A 16,771-nucleotide genomic window follows, 5' to 3' on the forward strand; every position below is an offset into this window, starting at 1 on the left:
GCCCAAGGGAATTTCATTCCAGATGTTTGAGGCATATACAGCGAACGCATACTTTTAAGAAGTGCCAAACTTCGGGACTCACTTCTAACTGTCTGCTAACTGACATAACAGCTCTCAGCTCCCAACAGCCAGTCTTAGCATAATATATAAAGTAATCAGCTGGGTGCTCCTGTGGTTAAGACTTGGAGCTTCCAATGCAGAGGCCATGGGTTCCCATCCCTAATCAGGGAACTAAGATCTCACATGCTGTGTGGTGCAGTCAAAATATAAATTAAATTAGTTAAAAATTAATATATAAATAATAATATTTTATCTATAAATAATATATTAGATATAATAATTAATAAAATAAAAAGAAATCAAGTTAAAAATGTTCCCAAACCTAAAAAAAAAAAATAAGAAAAAAATAAGCCCTGACTCTGCATTTATAAATAGTTTGAATTTGTTACAGCAAACACCAAAGACACAGCAAAATTCCACAGTCACATTGGAACTTGATTGTATCAAGTGCTATTTGAAACGGGAATTATTCATAAGGGTAGGGATATTTCTGTACCACAGAAGTTTAGATTGTTAGGATATTTAAAGGGTTTCAGCTCCATACATTCTCCCATAATGTCTAGAATTTAATTACATAAAAAGTATAGAGAAAAGTTAAATAAAGTCAAATTTATTTGTCATTAATTTTACCATTCCACAAATAAGGAAAAATGATACTAATTATAGATAAAATGACACGTGTTCATTTTTTTAGAAATTGACACAATACCAGAGTTTTTTTTTTAATCTGACTTTTAATTAATGAAAGCTGAATTTGGTCTATGTGCTTAACAAGAAGTATCTAATAAACATCTTTAGGTTTTCTCCTTTAGTTCCAGAACATTAGACTCCTTGTGATATTTATTAATCTTGGACACCAGGAAAAATCAGGACATTTATTTTAAGGTTATTATTTTACATTTCAACTTTACATTTCAGATTTCATAAACTGTAACTTACTCTTCAAATTCTCAAAAATATATATCATATCTCTTGATGAATCATAATCCTATAATAAAGATTCTTCATTAAAATTCAGCTTTAATTTATTTCCAGCAGATGAAATATATACTTTTTATATAAATATTTCCATTTAAAATTAAGAGTTTTGGCACAGAGTCCTAAGCTTGTAGTCTTCAAATTGTGTCTACATTGCTTTCCACCAATCAACCTGGGAGAGTTTGGGGAAGAAAGCATGCTCTTTTTACACTTGTACCTTGTGTGTTTAACCCTTCCCTCTGCCTCATGCTTAATAATCCAGCAGTACTCAAGATTTTAGAACATGAAAAAAAAGGGTAGAAGATTTACTTCTCCACGTCAGTGAGGGTAGAAGAAAGGGACAAGAGCTAAGCCTGAGAATTTCTAAGTACCGGATCTTTTCGTTTAATTTATCCTTGTTTTTCCAGCGATTATTTGTGGTCACTTGTATCCTTTGCTATGTCTCCAAGAGCGAGACACAGCAAATGTCTCTCCAATGTGAATCCGTCGAGAGTGGCTTCATTTCATATCTAAACCCCAGAAATTTCAAGTCTTGTTCAAGTCCACCTTTTATAGAAAGGTTTTTCAGGGGAAAATGACAGGCCAATAAAATCTACAGTCTGAGCGATTCCAATATGAATCTTTAATGGTTATGTTCCATTTCTAGTCTTTCTGCTATACTTTTAAAAAGTACTCAGATGAGTAGAATTCACTTTTATATGAAGAATTTGAGCTACTCCTTTCTTGACAGGGGAGAGGTAACAAATTAGTGCAAAAAAAAAAAAAAAAATAGAATTCCCACATTCTCCAAAGTGCGTCCTGTGTGAAATTCAAAGCCCAAATCCCCACCAGTTTGTTAAGGGTCGGAATATCATTTATCTCAACCTTTATCCTTGTCTGCTTGGAGCCTCTGTCCTGGATTCAAAGTTCTAGAATGTTCTACAGAAAAATCCTAAAGCAGGTGGTCGCAGATGGGCGTGACAGGGGATCTCCTGCACCGTCCCCCAAGTATTGCACAAAACCCGCCAGCCGGCTGCAAGCAGGCACTGTCCTGTCACCCCTCACCCAGCACGAGGCCAAGTCCCATCCCACACTGGCCCTGAGCCTGTCATACAGTGTAAGCTGGTTCCACCCACACCTTCCACATTTCTCTTGGTACCATTTAAACACGAAACGGGGAGATGGAATCTGTACATCGCCCACAAACACAGTAGAATGAGGAACACATTAAAAACCAGCCAACTCTCACAACTTCAGAGGACCTACAGTCTGGCAGCCAGGCCTCGTCCGCCCAGGTGTTCTGGCTGTTGGCGTCCTCAGGAATTTCTGCTCCATGCTGTGATCTTTCTTAACCAACAGCCATCAGCTCAGAATCATCAGGAAACACCCCACCATCCAGAGCTGATGACCTGGCCCCCATCCTGTGGAAGCTGCCCTGGACGCCGTGGAAAGGTGTTCTGAGTATTTTTAGTGCCATTCACTGAAAAACTAATTACAGATATACATATTTTTTCATAAATAAAATCTGAGGCATATATGTATATATTAAACTTTCACCAACAAGGGTGTGTTAAAAATTTCAAGTTCTGTCCTTCAAGTTCAATAAAGGCACAACTGTATTTTGTGTTTGTGGTTTTTTTTTTTTCCTCTCTCTTTAGGCTTGCAAAGAACACAATTGCCAGCAACAAGTCATCAAAGACACTATAGGGGACTTTTCTTTTACTTTCTTCTTCCTGGGGTGACCATTTGCCCCATGGATCACTGGCCACTGGCATGATTTCTATCTAAGGACAGTATTTAAATGCATAGAGGGTTTAAGTGGATTCCGTTGCTGTGTCAGGTTGCTAGGTAACACGCCACAGCTGGGCGGGGCCGTTCCCCCCAGGTCTGCTTTGGCCGTTTCCATTAAGGCTTCTCACTCCCAAATCGACCCTTCCGGTTTCCAGGTTCCGAGGCCCTTCGGACCAGCCTGGGGGGCGGCTTGGGTCGGATGCCTTCGTGGACACGGTCACCCCGCACGGAGCCAAAGTGGCCTTTGGAGAGGAGGGGCTGGCAGAGCACACCCGGGGTCTGGGGGCACCCCTCTTTACTGTGGGCAGCTGAAGAGCTGCGGGGTTGATCCTGCCTGGAATCCATGTCCACCTCGTTCTTCCACTCCATTTTATAGGCCTGGGGGGCTTTCTTCGAGAACTGTTCTGGCAAGAAGCGCCTGGCCCGAGGCTGCAGGTTGAGCACCGTGGTCCCCGCCTCCAGATCGGAGTCGCTGCTGTTGCCACCTGCCAGGGAGCAAAAGAAAGACAGCGTGGGCAGGCATTTTAGGGAGAAGATGATACAACCAACTGCTCCAGCACCTGCGTGGCCCTCCCTGGGGCTCTGGGGGTCATGCAGGAAGGCCAGAGGACTCACCCTGACTCCAGCTGAGTCCTGGGCCTGTGCATAGGCTCTGTGAACGTCTGTGTCCACAAGTGTGCACACTTACTATTTCTAAAGAGCTGCTGATGTACCAGCCGCTGTACTGAGCACTTTCAAATGCATTAACCTATGGAATCCTCACAATCACCCACTTTACAGATGAAGTAACTAAGGTTCAAGAGATGCTAGTAAGGGATGAATGAGTACGTGTGCACTAAGTCGTGCCCTACTCTGTGACCCCGTGGACTGTAGCCCGCCAGGCTCCTTTGTCCCTGGGATTCTCCAGGCGAGAATACTGGAGTGGGTTGCCGTTTCCTTCTCCAGGGGATCTTCCCAACCCAGGGATTGAACTTGTGTCTCCGAGTCTCCTGCTTTGGCAGGCGGATTTTTTAACCACTGAGCCTCCTGCCGGATGTCAAACAGACCATTTGGCAGCAGTTGCTGGCCCACTTGCCCCATCCAAATGGTCCTGGACTGCTCAGCTCAATGTCTGGCACACAGTAGACAGATCAATAATTAGCTGCTATTATGCAGATTCTTGTCCTGATCTACAATCTCATGCGCAGGTTTATTGCCTTTATATTTTCATAAAATGGTCAAAACACCAGTATGGCTTGAAAGCTACATACAGATTACCATCAAATAAAGAGATATTAGCATTCATGTCAAAGCTTTAATAATGAGGCCTGAAGTCAATTATATGGTTGCCTTTATGAAAATATATTAAAATTATGAACATTTGAATTAGAAATACAGTAAGAATTAAAGAATTAAATGTAAACCTTTGAAGATGGACAACTTTCTATTTACCTGTTCACCAATCACACGGTGACAATAGTTGCTTTGGCTATGTCAGGCAGAATCATTATGGGATAAAACCAAATTATGTATAGCATGCACCGAACTCGATTCCAAAAGGATGCAACACTAATAAAGGTCACCATGTTCTTATGTTTGCAAAGGACCGAACTCATTGTCTTTAATAAAGAAGAAAACATGGAAAAGTTTTCCATTTTATAAGCATTGATAAATAAGTTTAAAGTCTTTTTGCTCCAACTGGCTTCATTACCTGAATTAGAAACATTCTTTTTCTTCTGTAGCTTTTCTGGAAGCTTTGTATTTTTGGGTAAGGATAAATATCGGGAGGTTGAAGTGGAAGCCTGTCAAAAAAATAGTAGAAAACCTTATTTAGGTGTCACACCATTTATTGTACATTAGTTTACAACTCTACAGCAAATCTTGGTGTTAAAAATTAAAATCTTAGTTCTCGATTCCAAAACTACTGGGTGAGGAACTGTAAGGATGGGGAATAAAGTTCCAAGTGATAATCATGTGATTTAAAATGTAGAAAGCCTCTTTTAAAATATCACAGAAATCAGTACTATTAAGGAAAACAGAAATAAACTGGGACCCTTAGGAAAAGGATATGAAAACCTCTGGCTTTTCTTAAAGAAAAGCTACAGAAACATTCACTTATAAGAGCATTACTAAAAAAAAGACATAGAACCTACATATATAAGGAGGAAGATATATGAAAAATGTAACATGTTTAAGTTGTATTCACTTTAATCTTGAAAATGATCAAATTAAAAATATCACTATAGCTAACTTGGCTGGCATTTCCAATGCCACAGACTCTAGTGTCTTTAAATTGTTTTCTTTTGTTTTCTATTAATTTCTATTGGCGTTTAGTTGCTTTACAATGTTCTTGTTGGTTTCTTCTGTACAACAAAGTGTACAACAAAGTCGTATGTATACATACATCCCCTCTTCTTTAGATTTCCTTCCCTCTAGTTTCTTCAACTTTTAACTGATGCTGCCACATTTCACACATAAAATGTAACACTGTTCAGACATAACCATTTTGATCTCTAACAGTGCAATACAGATCATTATTAACAATGAGATGCAGTGCCTGTTATATTCAATCACAATATACTTTTTAAACAATTATTTACTTTTGGCTATTCTGGGTCTTCGTTGCTGCTTGTGGGGTTTCTCTCGCTGCAGAGAGCAAGGACTGCTCTCTGCGGCAGTGCCTGGGCTTCTCTTGCTCCTGAGCACAGGCTCTAGAGCGCTCAGGCTCAGTGGTTGAGGCTCACGGGCTTAGCTGCTCCGTGGCACGTGGAATCTTCCCAGGCCAGGGATCGAACCTGTGTCCCCTGCATTGGCAGGTGGGTTCTTAGCCACTGTGCCACCAGGGAAGGCCCAGAATAGCCTTTGAAAGTCGCTTCCTTATCTAGGACAGGGCCCTGGACCAAGCAGAATGCTGAGCACAAAGAATCTGAAACTCTCCCAACACAGACACAGGGCCTTCTGGAAGTTTCCACTCAGGCTGACTGGCTCACCTTCAGGCTGCAGCCTCTCCCTGGAAAGAACAACGGTGACTCCTCAAATGAAGTCTGACCCCTGCATTCAGTTTAATGCTGCACACTGCCTGAGCCTTCCCCGCCTTCCCAAACCTCCCTCCTCAGCCTTTTCTGGCTTATTTTGTCCACAGCACGTATCGCCTCTAACCTAACAATTTCCTTATTCGGTCCGTTCCTGGTGGCCTTCTCCCCCCTAGAATGTGAATTCCACCTGGAAGGGAGCTTTATAGTTTTGTTCACCAACGTATTCCAAGTGCCCGGACAGCGTCTGAAACAGGACAGGTGTTTCAGGAACATCTGGAAAGGTGTTACCATGGGCTCCCTCCCAGGATTCCCGTGGGCCAGCCCCCCACAGCCCTGTCCTGTCACCAGCTCCCCAGGGATGGCTTCGGGCTCTGCTGATGGAGCCTCCCGCGTCCCAGAGGCGTGAAGCCGCTTACCCTGTGCTCCCGGTTCAAGCTGCTGTCCTTCCGAATGCTCTCCCGGAGGCTGTGCCGCCGGCGGATCAGGATCTCCTTGGCCTGCCTCTCACTTGTGTCCGCCGTCAGATTGTGTCGGTTGTAGGACAAGGTCTGAAATGAAGACACCCGTGACATTTTACTAAAACGCCGATCACTGCCCGGAAGTTCCAGCGCTTCACTACACTTCTTTGGCTTTGCACCTCGAAGAGATATTTAATGATGAACGTACAGAGGCGGGGGAATAGAAGTTAACACTCTTTCAAATTTTGTTAACATTCAAAGGTTATTAATATTCATGAATTTTGAAAGAATTCATGGTCTATCAAATCTCAAATTTGGTAACAAATTTGGGTAACAATGGCAGCAATTGCAGGTTGTGTTGTTATGTGTTGTTACTCACTCAGTCATTGTCCAACTCTTTGTGACCCTCTGGACTGAAGCCCACCAGGCTCCTCTGTCCATGGGGATTGTCCAGGCAAGACTGCTGGAGCTGCTTGCCGTTTCCTTCTCCAGGGGGTCTTCCCCACCCAGGGATCACACTCATGTCTCTTATATCTCCTGCATGGGCAGGTGGATTCTTTATTACTGCCTCACCTCGGAAGCCCCACATATATTCAATAACTGTGTTTGATTGTGGAGAAGGCAATGGCACCCCACTCCAGTACCCCTGCCTGGAAACTCCCATGGACGGAGGAGCCTGGTGGGCTGTAGTCCATGGGGTCGCAAAGAGTCAGGCATGACTGAGCGACTTCACTTTCACTTTTCACTTTCATGCATTAGAGAATGACATGGCAACCCACTCCAGTGTTCTTGCCTGGAAAATCCCAGGGACGGGGGAACCTGGTGGGCTGCCGTCTATGGGGTCACACAGAGTCGGACACGACTGACGTGACTTAGCAGCAGCAGCAGCAGCAGAGTTTGATTGAACCAAATAAAATTCTCTATTTACGGGGGGGGGGGGGGATAAAAAACTCATGTTTTAGTAAAAGTCAGCTAATACTTTTCATTGAAAAGTATGATCTTTATAAATCGGAAAATGACTGAATTCATCAAGCATCTCTGACTTCTTTGCAGGACCTTATATGTATTTACTCATCAGTAGCGGCTGGGAAGAAAAAAGTCATGCATTCTCTACTGATAGTAAGGACTGGTAGGAAACCAACCACTTTGGGCCACTTGGTGGTGCTATGACCCTCTAATTAACAGTGTTTCTTTTCAAATTGAGAAAAGTGGCTGTCTCCACCAGCAATAATCATATCCTAATATTTGAAGCCACACAACTTATAAAGTAGGGCTGTCCAGGGTATACATTTTTAGTTCTATAAGCTATCAGTCAGTTCAGTCGCTCAGTCACGTCCAACTCTTTGCAACCCCATGGACCACAGCACGCCAGGCCTCCCTGTCCATCAGCAACTCCCGGAGTTTACTCAAACTCATGTACACTGAGTAGGTGATGCCATCCAACCATCTCATCCTCTTTTGTCCCCTTTTCCTCCTGCCTTCAATCTTTCTCAGCATCAGGGTCTTCTCCAGTGAGTCAGCTCTTCACATCAGGTGGCCAAAGTACTGGAGTTTCAGCTTCAGCATTAGTCCTTCCAATGAATATTCAGGACTGATTTCCTTTAGAATGGACTGGTTGGATCTGCTTGCAGTCCAAGGGACTCTCAAGAGTCTTCTCCCACACCAGAGTTCAAAAGCATTCATTCTTCGGTGCTCAACTTTCTTTACAGTCCAACTTTCACATCCATACATGACTACTGGAAAAACCATAGCCTTGACTAGACGGACCTTTGTTGGCAAAGTAATGTCTCTGTTTTTTAATATGCTGTCTGGTTTGGTCAGAACGTTTCTTCCAAGCAGCAAGCATCTTTTAATGTCATGGCTGCAGTCACCATCTGCAATGGTTTTGGAGCCCCCCAAAATAAAGTCTGCCACTGTTTCCACTGTTTCCCCATCTATCTGCCATGAAGTGATGGGACCAGATGCCATGATCTTAGATTTCTAAATGCTGAGCTTTAAGCCAAATTTTTCACTCTCCTCTTTCACTTTCATCAAGAAGCTCTTTAGTTTTTCTTGACTTTCTGCCATAAGGGTGGAGTCATCTGCATATCTGAGGTTATTGATATTTCTCCCAGCAATCTTGGTTCCAGCTTGTGCTTCATCCAGCCCAGCGTTTCTCATGATGTACTCTGCATAGAAGTTAAATAAGCAGGGTGACAGTATACAGCCTTGGCGTACTCCTTTCCCGATTTGGAATCAGTCTGTTGTTCCACGTCCAGGTCTAACTATTGCTTCCTGAATCTGCACGCAGATTTCTCAAGAGGCAGGTCAGGTAGTCTGGTATTCCCATCTCGAAGAATTTTCCACAGTTTGTTGTGATCCACACAGTGAAAGCCTTTGGCATAGTCAGTAAAGCAGAAGTAGATGGTTTTTCTGGAACTCTCTTGCTTTTTCAGTGATCCAGCAGATGTTGGCAATTTGATCTCTGGTTCCTCTGCCTTTTCTAAATCCAGCTTGAATGTCAGGAAGTTCACAGTTCATGTACTGTTGAAGCCTGGCTTGGAGAAGTATAGCTATAAGCTATATAGAATTCCATTTCCTAAAATAAACTGTAGTCAGTAATTAAGTTCATTTTCTGATAGAATTAATGCGTACTTCTTGGGAATAGTCTTATCCACAGAACTGTATCAGACCTGGGCTTCCCAGGTGACTCAGTGGTAAAGAATCCACCTGCTAATACAGGAGACAAGGGTTTGATTCCTGGGTCGGGAATATTCCCTAGAGAAGGAAATGGCAACCCACTCCAGTGTTCTTGCCTGGGAAATCCCACAGACAGAGCAGCCTGGCAGGCTACAGTCCGTGGGGTCGCAAAGAGTTGGGCACAACATAGTGACTAAACAACGTATCAGATCTAGTAGAGATAAACAGAAGTACCACAGAACCACACTCATTTCCTGCCTTGAGGAATCTACTATCTAGTTGAGCATGTAAAACTAACAAAACAATATGAAATTGTGAAAAGAAATGCTAAAATAATATGATATGCAGGAGCTCTAAGTGATAGCCCATTCCAAGACAGGCCGGGGAATAATTTAGAGGGTGTTGAGGAAACCTTAAAAATAGGAGAGTATGGATCAGCTGACAGGAAGGAGTGGGGCATTTCAAGTGGAGATGGAAAAGACAGCAACACAGTCTCAGGAATGAATCCAGACCCATAGCTCTGTGGCTGATGGGTAGGTGTGTGAGGGGTGGGTGGAAACACGGCTGGTTAAAGGGGAACCTGAATACAAATCCCAAAGACTGAAAGAAGAGTTGAGCCTGGAAGCCACAACTGTTTTGTCTTATTTTAAATAGAAAGATGCTTTATTAAAAGGGGCTTTAAGGGACATCTCTGGTGGTCCAGTGGTTAAGACTTCACCTCCCAATCCAAGGGGTGTGGGTTCAATCCCTGGTTGGGGAACTAAGATTCCCATATGCCTCCAGGCCCATAAGTCATAACATTAACAACAGAAACAATATTGAATTCAACAACAACTGAAAAAACATTTTCTATAAATAAAAAGAACTTGAAGAAAACAGTGGCTGCTACTGCTGCTGCGAAGTCGCTTCAGTCATGTCCGACTCTGTGCGACCCCATAGACGGCAGCCCACTAGGCTCCCCTGTCCCTGGGATTCTCCAGGCAAGAACACTGGAGTGGGTTGCCATTTCCTTCTCCAGTGCATGAAAGTGAAAAGTGAAAGTGAAGTTGCTCAGTCGTGTCCGACGCTTAGCGACCCCATGGACTGCAGCCCACCAGGCTCCTCCGTCCAGGGGATTTTCCAGGCAAGAATACTGGAGTGGGGTGCCATTGCCTTCTCTGAGAAAAGAGTGGAGCCGCCATGATGTCAGATGGAATGGGATGGGCTGTGAGGTCAGCTAAGAAGCTCCAGAAAAGCCCTTGATGTGAGTGACCGGGATCCCTGACAAGCACTGCGTCGGTGTACCAGGTCACCTCATTGTGCCTCAGTTTCTTCATCCATAAAATGGAGACAATAGCAACACCACCTCCTGGAGAATGAAGAGTTAAGACACACAACGCACGGAAATGGGGGCTGGCAAATGGCACACACCAAGTGTTGGCTGTATCACTAGCAAACTATGAGAATGAGGCTCTGTGATGGAAATGGGTTGAAAGAAGTGGCTCAGAAGATATAGCAAAAGAAGAAATGGTTGCACTTTACAAGCAATGAAGAAGGTTAAATACATTTTGAAAAGTCTTCTAAGTGATAAAGCTATTTCATTCAAAAAGTTTAAAGAGAAATCAATTAACTTTCCTCACCATTAGATAATACATGTTTTTATCTCCAAGTCTTTGGTAGCAGAACTCTTACCTCCCTGGGATTCCAGCCTCCAGCCTTTGACCAAGGTGTCTGGGAGGAGAGCTGTATGGGGGGCGGGGGGTCTGAGGGAAGGAAGTGCCTGGTGTGGAAACTGCAGAGGCTGGCACGATGGTGGCAACAGCCCCTGTAACTGAACAGCGTCAAATCTGCAGCTACATTTTTAACCAAAGGCAAGTATGTGCATGCTCAGTCGCTCAGTCGTGTCCAACTCTTCGCAACCCCATGGACTATAGCCCCGCAGGCTCCTCTGCCCATGGGATTCTCCATGCAAGAATATTGGAACGGGTTGCCATTGCCTCCTCCAAAGGCAAGGACATATTTTGCTAAATAAATTATTCTTACTCGCTGACGGATCTGATAGAGATTTCTTGACAATATTTCTCGGATTTCATCCATTTCACCAGGTGTGAGCTTCCTTACTTTTTCTTCACGACAGTCACTGTGAATGTTTAGGAAAAAATATTTTACTATTCAACAAGTATTAAATTCATCTATGTTCTATCATCATTTAAAAAGAAGAAACTTAATGAATAAAACTTAGGAATTATTTAGTAGTTTAAAATAATGTTTAAAATCTAAAACATTTATTTCAGTGTCAAAATCATTCACATAAGTTTAATCATGCACAAGTTTTTTCAGCCTGTTCATGCAACTATTTAAAGAGGAAAGACGAGAGTAGCTTGCAATGCTATCACTTTATTATTTCTAATGCTCCATAAATAAAGTAGCATAGGATTGTTATATTCCCACAAAACTGAATTAGCTGAATTTTACTATTATGGCTTTATTTTTTAAAATACCTCATTAGAAATATTTACAAAGACACCATTTATACTATGTATGTCCATACAGTTGATCCTGTTTATTCAAGAGTCCATATTTGCAGATTCACTGACTTGCTACAGTTTATTTATAAACACATTACCAGTACTCAGGGTACTGTCTCAGTCATTCTCAGACACTTGCAAAGTGAATAAAAATCTGAATCGTTGGGCATGCAGGGTTCCAAATGAGGCCAAATATGTCAACCCTGTGCCTCTTAGTCTCCGTGCTCATGCTGTTAAAAAAAAAAAAAATGTCCTTTTCACCACCTAGTGGAATATTCTTCACATTTTTATGCTTTTTATTGGTGATCCTGTTGTTTTAAATGGTTCCCAAGTCTAGTTCCGAAGTGCTGTCTAGGGTTCCTAAGTGCAAGAAGTTCCTAAGTTTTTCATTCTACTTTTTTAAAGGATATTTTAGCAGGATATGGAATTCTAGGTTCAGTTACATTTTTCCAGAATTTTGAAGCTACCAATAGTGTCTGCTGGTTTTATCGAAAAATCAGTGGTCAGGTTTTTTCTCTTTTGAAGAAAATAGGTCTCTTTTTTCCCCTCTGAGTATGTTTAAGATTTTCCCTTTGTATTTCTGACTTTCAGCAGTTTTATGAACCTGTATCTACATTTGGTTCTCTCCTTATCTAATCTGCTTGAGGCTGTCAGAATTCATGTCTTCTGTCTGTTTGGGGAGATCCTCAGTAAATATTACTTAAGACATTGTTTCTACCAGTTTTGCTCTCATCTCCTTCTGGAGCTTTTCAGTATATATGAATGTAGCCCATATATTTCTCACTTTCTTTTTCATCTTTTTTTTTTTTTCATACTGTTTTTCATTCTGGTCTTTCCTTCTGTCCTATCTTTCAATTAATTCCTTTTCTCTTCAACTTTATCTAGTCTGCTTTGGTAGCTGTCAAATGAGATCCTAAATTTAGTTACTGTATTTTCAGCTCAAATACTTCACTTTGGTCTTTTTTGTTTCTATAATCTCCATGACAATGCCCAAAGTGTCAATGCCAGTTCCTTTCCTTAAACATGTTTTTATTTCTATTTTAAAGTCCCTGTCTGACAATTCAGTGATCTGAATCCCTTTTGTGTCGACTCTTATTTTATATTTTGTTGACTGTTTCTCAGTGTTTTCAGTCACATTTCCTGTCTACTCATATGCTTGGTTATTTTGGATTGAGTATGAGACATATATAAAACAATCATGGGGATACTTTAATGCTCTTTACAATCTTATTTTCTTCCAGAGAACATTTAAACTTACTTCTCTTGAGCAGCTGAGATAGAGGCAATCTCAGTCTCTGATGATTTAAACAGTCAAGAATTGAGATAATTGTAGGCTGGGCCTCTTTCCCTTGAGGGTTAAGGTGTAGGATTTTGAAGTAAAAACCTACAGCTGAGTACATACAAATGGTCCTCCTTCTTGGTAGGTTCTGAATTCTAATTTTATTCTCTAAGACCAATTAGTCTGTCAAAAACCCTGTTGTAGCTTTTTAGACTCTTAAGACACGTTCTCCAAATTCCAGACAGAAAATAGCAATAAACACCAGTTCTATCCTCTTGAACTTCCCTCTTTTTTGACTTCTAGCAAAGAAATTCCTCACTGTATGGATACTGTCCAGCTTTCCAGCAGATATTTAAAATATATTTTGTCCTTTGCCTCTGGTTTTCTCAGTGGTTTGGTCTGACTCAGTTCATTATTGCCAGAAATATGATGCCTTACTGCCTCTCTTTTTCGCTTCTATCCTCCTCCAAAGAAAACACTTCAGAAGAGGTGGAATACTGAGCATGACAGTCATTTACCCATGTAAATGATATGTAACTATCCATCAATTTTTGCTACCCACTTCCCTAACCCTAAACCTTTGCCTTTACTCCACTTTAGACTGGCTTCAAGATGAACTGTGAACAGAGGCAAAGCTGAGATTTCCTTCTTCTATGACCACGAAGTCAATGACTCCCTTCTGAGAAGCTGGATAGTTGAATTATTTTGTGCTGCACCCACAAAAAGAACAGTGCCTAAGAAAGATCATAAATGGTAAACCTGGAGTAAACTTCAAGGAGCAAGTATACCCCCATTTTCTACTTGAAGAAACTCAATCTCAGGGAAACAGATGGACCCGCTTAAGGTCACACAGTGAGTTATTTGCAGAGCTGGGACTATAAATCAGACATTCTGCTCAATCACCGCTATTTCCAGTGCCATATAATGCCTTTATTTCTGAGTCATCCTGACCACTACTACTTTTTACTCTGGATTGTGTAAACTACAATAATTTTTATAGGGGACTATCATCCTAGTGAAAATCACAGTTTTTATGGTTGGGTGTGATTTGGAGTTTCTTTCATTTCAACCCTTCCAGAGCTAGCATTTTAATTTAGGTGACACTTTGCTGAAACGAGCTTCAAGCCCCTCAATGAAAGAAGAAATTATCGTGACCTGAAATTTGTCATGTAGAGGAGGAATGATGCTTCCGTGATAAACTCATTGGCTAATTTGCTGACAGTATTTATTATTCTGCTATGGATTTGCTAGAAGTGTTTAAGTTACTTTACATCCTGGATATTCATCTTCTCGTTTTTAAGATTAGGGAGACAGACTAGGTCAATGCATCTCAATACTGGATTCCTTATTATAAACTTCTGTAAGTTTACATATCTTTTTATTAGAATATAATTGCTTTACAATGTTGTGTTAGTTTCTGCTGTACAACATCATGAATCAGCTATATGTGTGCATATATCCCCTCCCTCTTGGACCTCCCTCTCACCCGCCTCATATCCCACTCCTCTAGGTCATCACAGAGCACGGAGCTGAGCTCCCCGTGCTATCCAGCAGCTTCCCGCCAGCTATCTATCCCATGCATATAAATCAGAGCTACTCTCTCAATTCATCCCACCCTCTCCTGCCCCCTCTGTAGTCACAAGTCCATTCTCTATGTTGGCATGTCTGTTCCTGGCCTGCAAATAGATTTATCAGTACCATTTTTCTAGATTCCATATATCCAGGCTAATACGTGGTATTTGTTTTTCTCTAACTTAACTTCATTCTGTATGACAGGCTCTAGATTCATACACATCACTTATATATAAAAAAACCTATACCGAAGCCTCAACACCAGAGATCCTGATTTTATTGGTCTGGGTGGGGCCCAGGCATGTGTGTTATTTAAATACTCCTACAGTATTTCCAATGCACAGCCTGTGTTGAGTACCTCTGCACGAGATCGCCACTACGTGTTCTTTCCAAGCCTTAAATTATGACTCTGTGAATAATCCATGAGGAAATAGCTATGTAATTACATGCATCTTTATAACTGCAAGTCATAACACACCTTAAACTATTCCATTTCAAAATGCTTGCTAAAGAGGCTTTACTTTCAGAACACACTGAACTGTCCAAAGCAAATACAATAAATACGTAATCATCCTAAACATGACCAGGTACTTTCTGACTGGTCCATTCTACGATAACATGGTGTGACAGGACAAGACATGGCATAATGTAAAATAAAGGACACACTTCCAGGTTTTCACATTTTAACCAGTAGCTCTTTCTGCTGTGAGGTCTTGTCAAATTTCTTATTATTGCTGGTTTCACAAAACTATAAGTACCTACTTAGCAATAAGTTGCTCAGATGCTCAGTTGAGTCCGACTCTCTGCAACCTCATGGACTGTAGCCCACTGGGCTTCTATGTCCATGGGATTTTCCAGGCAAGAATACTGGAGTGGTTTGCCATTTCCTCCTCCAGGGGATCTTCCTGACTCAGGGATTGAACCTGTTTCTCTTGCACTGGCAGGTAGGTTCTTTTACCACTGAGGTACTTGGGAAGCCACACTAACTTCTATTTTCAAAATAGGACTTACTTTAAAGATGCAAAAGAAGGAACGGTGCTTATCATCCCAGTTTCTGCCATCTCGATGGCATGTTTTATTTCAAGCTTTTTGTATAAAGATACAATGCTTGACTTGGGTTGGTTCTCCCGAATCAAAAGCTTCCGCAGGTACTTGTCATCAAACTTCTTAAACCTGGAAATAACCAAAATCAAAACTTCAATTAATTAACATGACACTGGTTAAGAAAAAAAATCTGTTTTTACCAATAAAATAATTTCCACTACTCCCAGGCGAAAAACATAGTAGCAGTGTTTAGTTAGTCTGATCATTGTATTTATTTTTGTAGGTACATACCTGAATATATAGAGACCACATATTAGTATATGTTTGTTTTAACCATACAAAGAACATTTAAAGAACCTGCCAGCCAATACAGGAGACGCAGGAGACATCAGCTTGATCCCTGGGTCAGAGAAGATCCCCTGGAAAAGGGAATGCCCTTCTCCAGTATTTTTGCCTGGAGAATTCCATGGACAGAGGAACCTGACGGGCTACAGCCCATGGATTCACAAAGAGCCAGACATGACTGAGTGACTAACACTTTCACTTTTCATGCCCAAGACTCCCAAATGTATGTCTCCGGCTCCGACTTCTCTCCCAAACCCCAGAAACGAGTATCCAGACTCCTGCTCAACTTCTCCACTTGGACATCTCAAACTTGGTATGCTCTAATGGATCTTCTCCCAAGTCATCCCCATTTCAGTTAGCGACCACACCATTTGGTCCAAAACCCTGATGTCATCTCTGATTCTTTGCCTTCTCTCATATTCCACATTATGGCCTGAACTGTGTTCCCCCCAAAATCCATATGTTACAGTCCTGGTCCCCAGGACCTCAGAATGTGACCGTATTTGGAGACAGCTGATTAAGTTAAAGTGAGGCCATTAATGGGCCTGAATCCAATATGACCGGTGTGTGTATTGTAAGAGGAAATTCAGACACAGACATGTAAAGAGAGAAGACGGTGTGAAGAGGCAGGAAAAAGAAGGACATCCACAAGCCAATAAAGGATGCCTGGAGCAGACCTTTCCCTCTCAGTTCCAAAGGAACCAGTTTCACTGACATCTTGTTCTTGGACTTCCAGCCCCTAGAACTATGAGAAAATAAACTCCTATTTAAGGCACGAACATGTGGCACTTGGTGACAGCAGCTCTGGGAAACGAATACCCTACCTCACCTCTCTCAACAACTGCTGTGGGTCCCACCATTACAATATACACAAAAGCTAATCATTCTCCTGCCATTGCCCTGGGCCCAGCATCGCGTGCTAAGTCGCGATAGTCATGTCCAACTCTGTGCAACCCCATGGACTGCAGCCCCCAGGCTCCTCTGTCCGTGGGATTCTCCAGGCAAGGCCCCCAGGCTCCTCTGCCCATGGGATTCTCCAGGCAAGAACACTGGAGTGGGCTGCCA

The 16,771-nt window shown here is 42.0% G+C and overlaps 1 protein-coding gene across 1 annotated transcript in view; it reads right to left on the reverse strand.

Annotated features, from left to right (window-relative positions):
- Positions 1-649: 649 nt before the first annotated feature.
- SLC9A2 (solute carrier family 9 member A2) overlaps positions 650-16,771 on the reverse strand; it is an 89,405-nt gene continuing 73,283 nt past the window's right edge. Inside the window, exons 8-12 of the mRNA XM_069583729.1 lie at positions 15,329-15,490; positions 10,982-11,078; positions 6,239-6,370; positions 4,499-4,589; positions 650-3,293 (exon numbers count right to left, since the gene is read on the reverse strand). Of these exons, the coding sequence (XP_069439830.1) occupies positions 2,923-3,293; positions 4,499-4,589; positions 6,239-6,370; positions 10,982-11,078; positions 15,329-15,490 (853 nt within the window). The 3' untranslated portion in view covers positions 650-2,922. The remainder of the gene's footprint in view (positions 3,294-4,498; positions 4,590-6,238; positions 6,371-10,981; positions 11,079-15,328; positions 15,491-16,771) is intronic.

Source organism: Ovis canadensis, chromosome 3 (genome assembly GCF_042477335.2).
Source record: "Ovis canadensis isolate MfBH-ARS-UI-01 breed Bighorn chromosome 3, ARS-UI_OviCan_v2, whole genome shotgun sequence".
Taxonomy (NCBI): domain Eukaryota; kingdom Metazoa; phylum Chordata; class Mammalia; order Artiodactyla; family Bovidae; genus Ovis; species Ovis canadensis.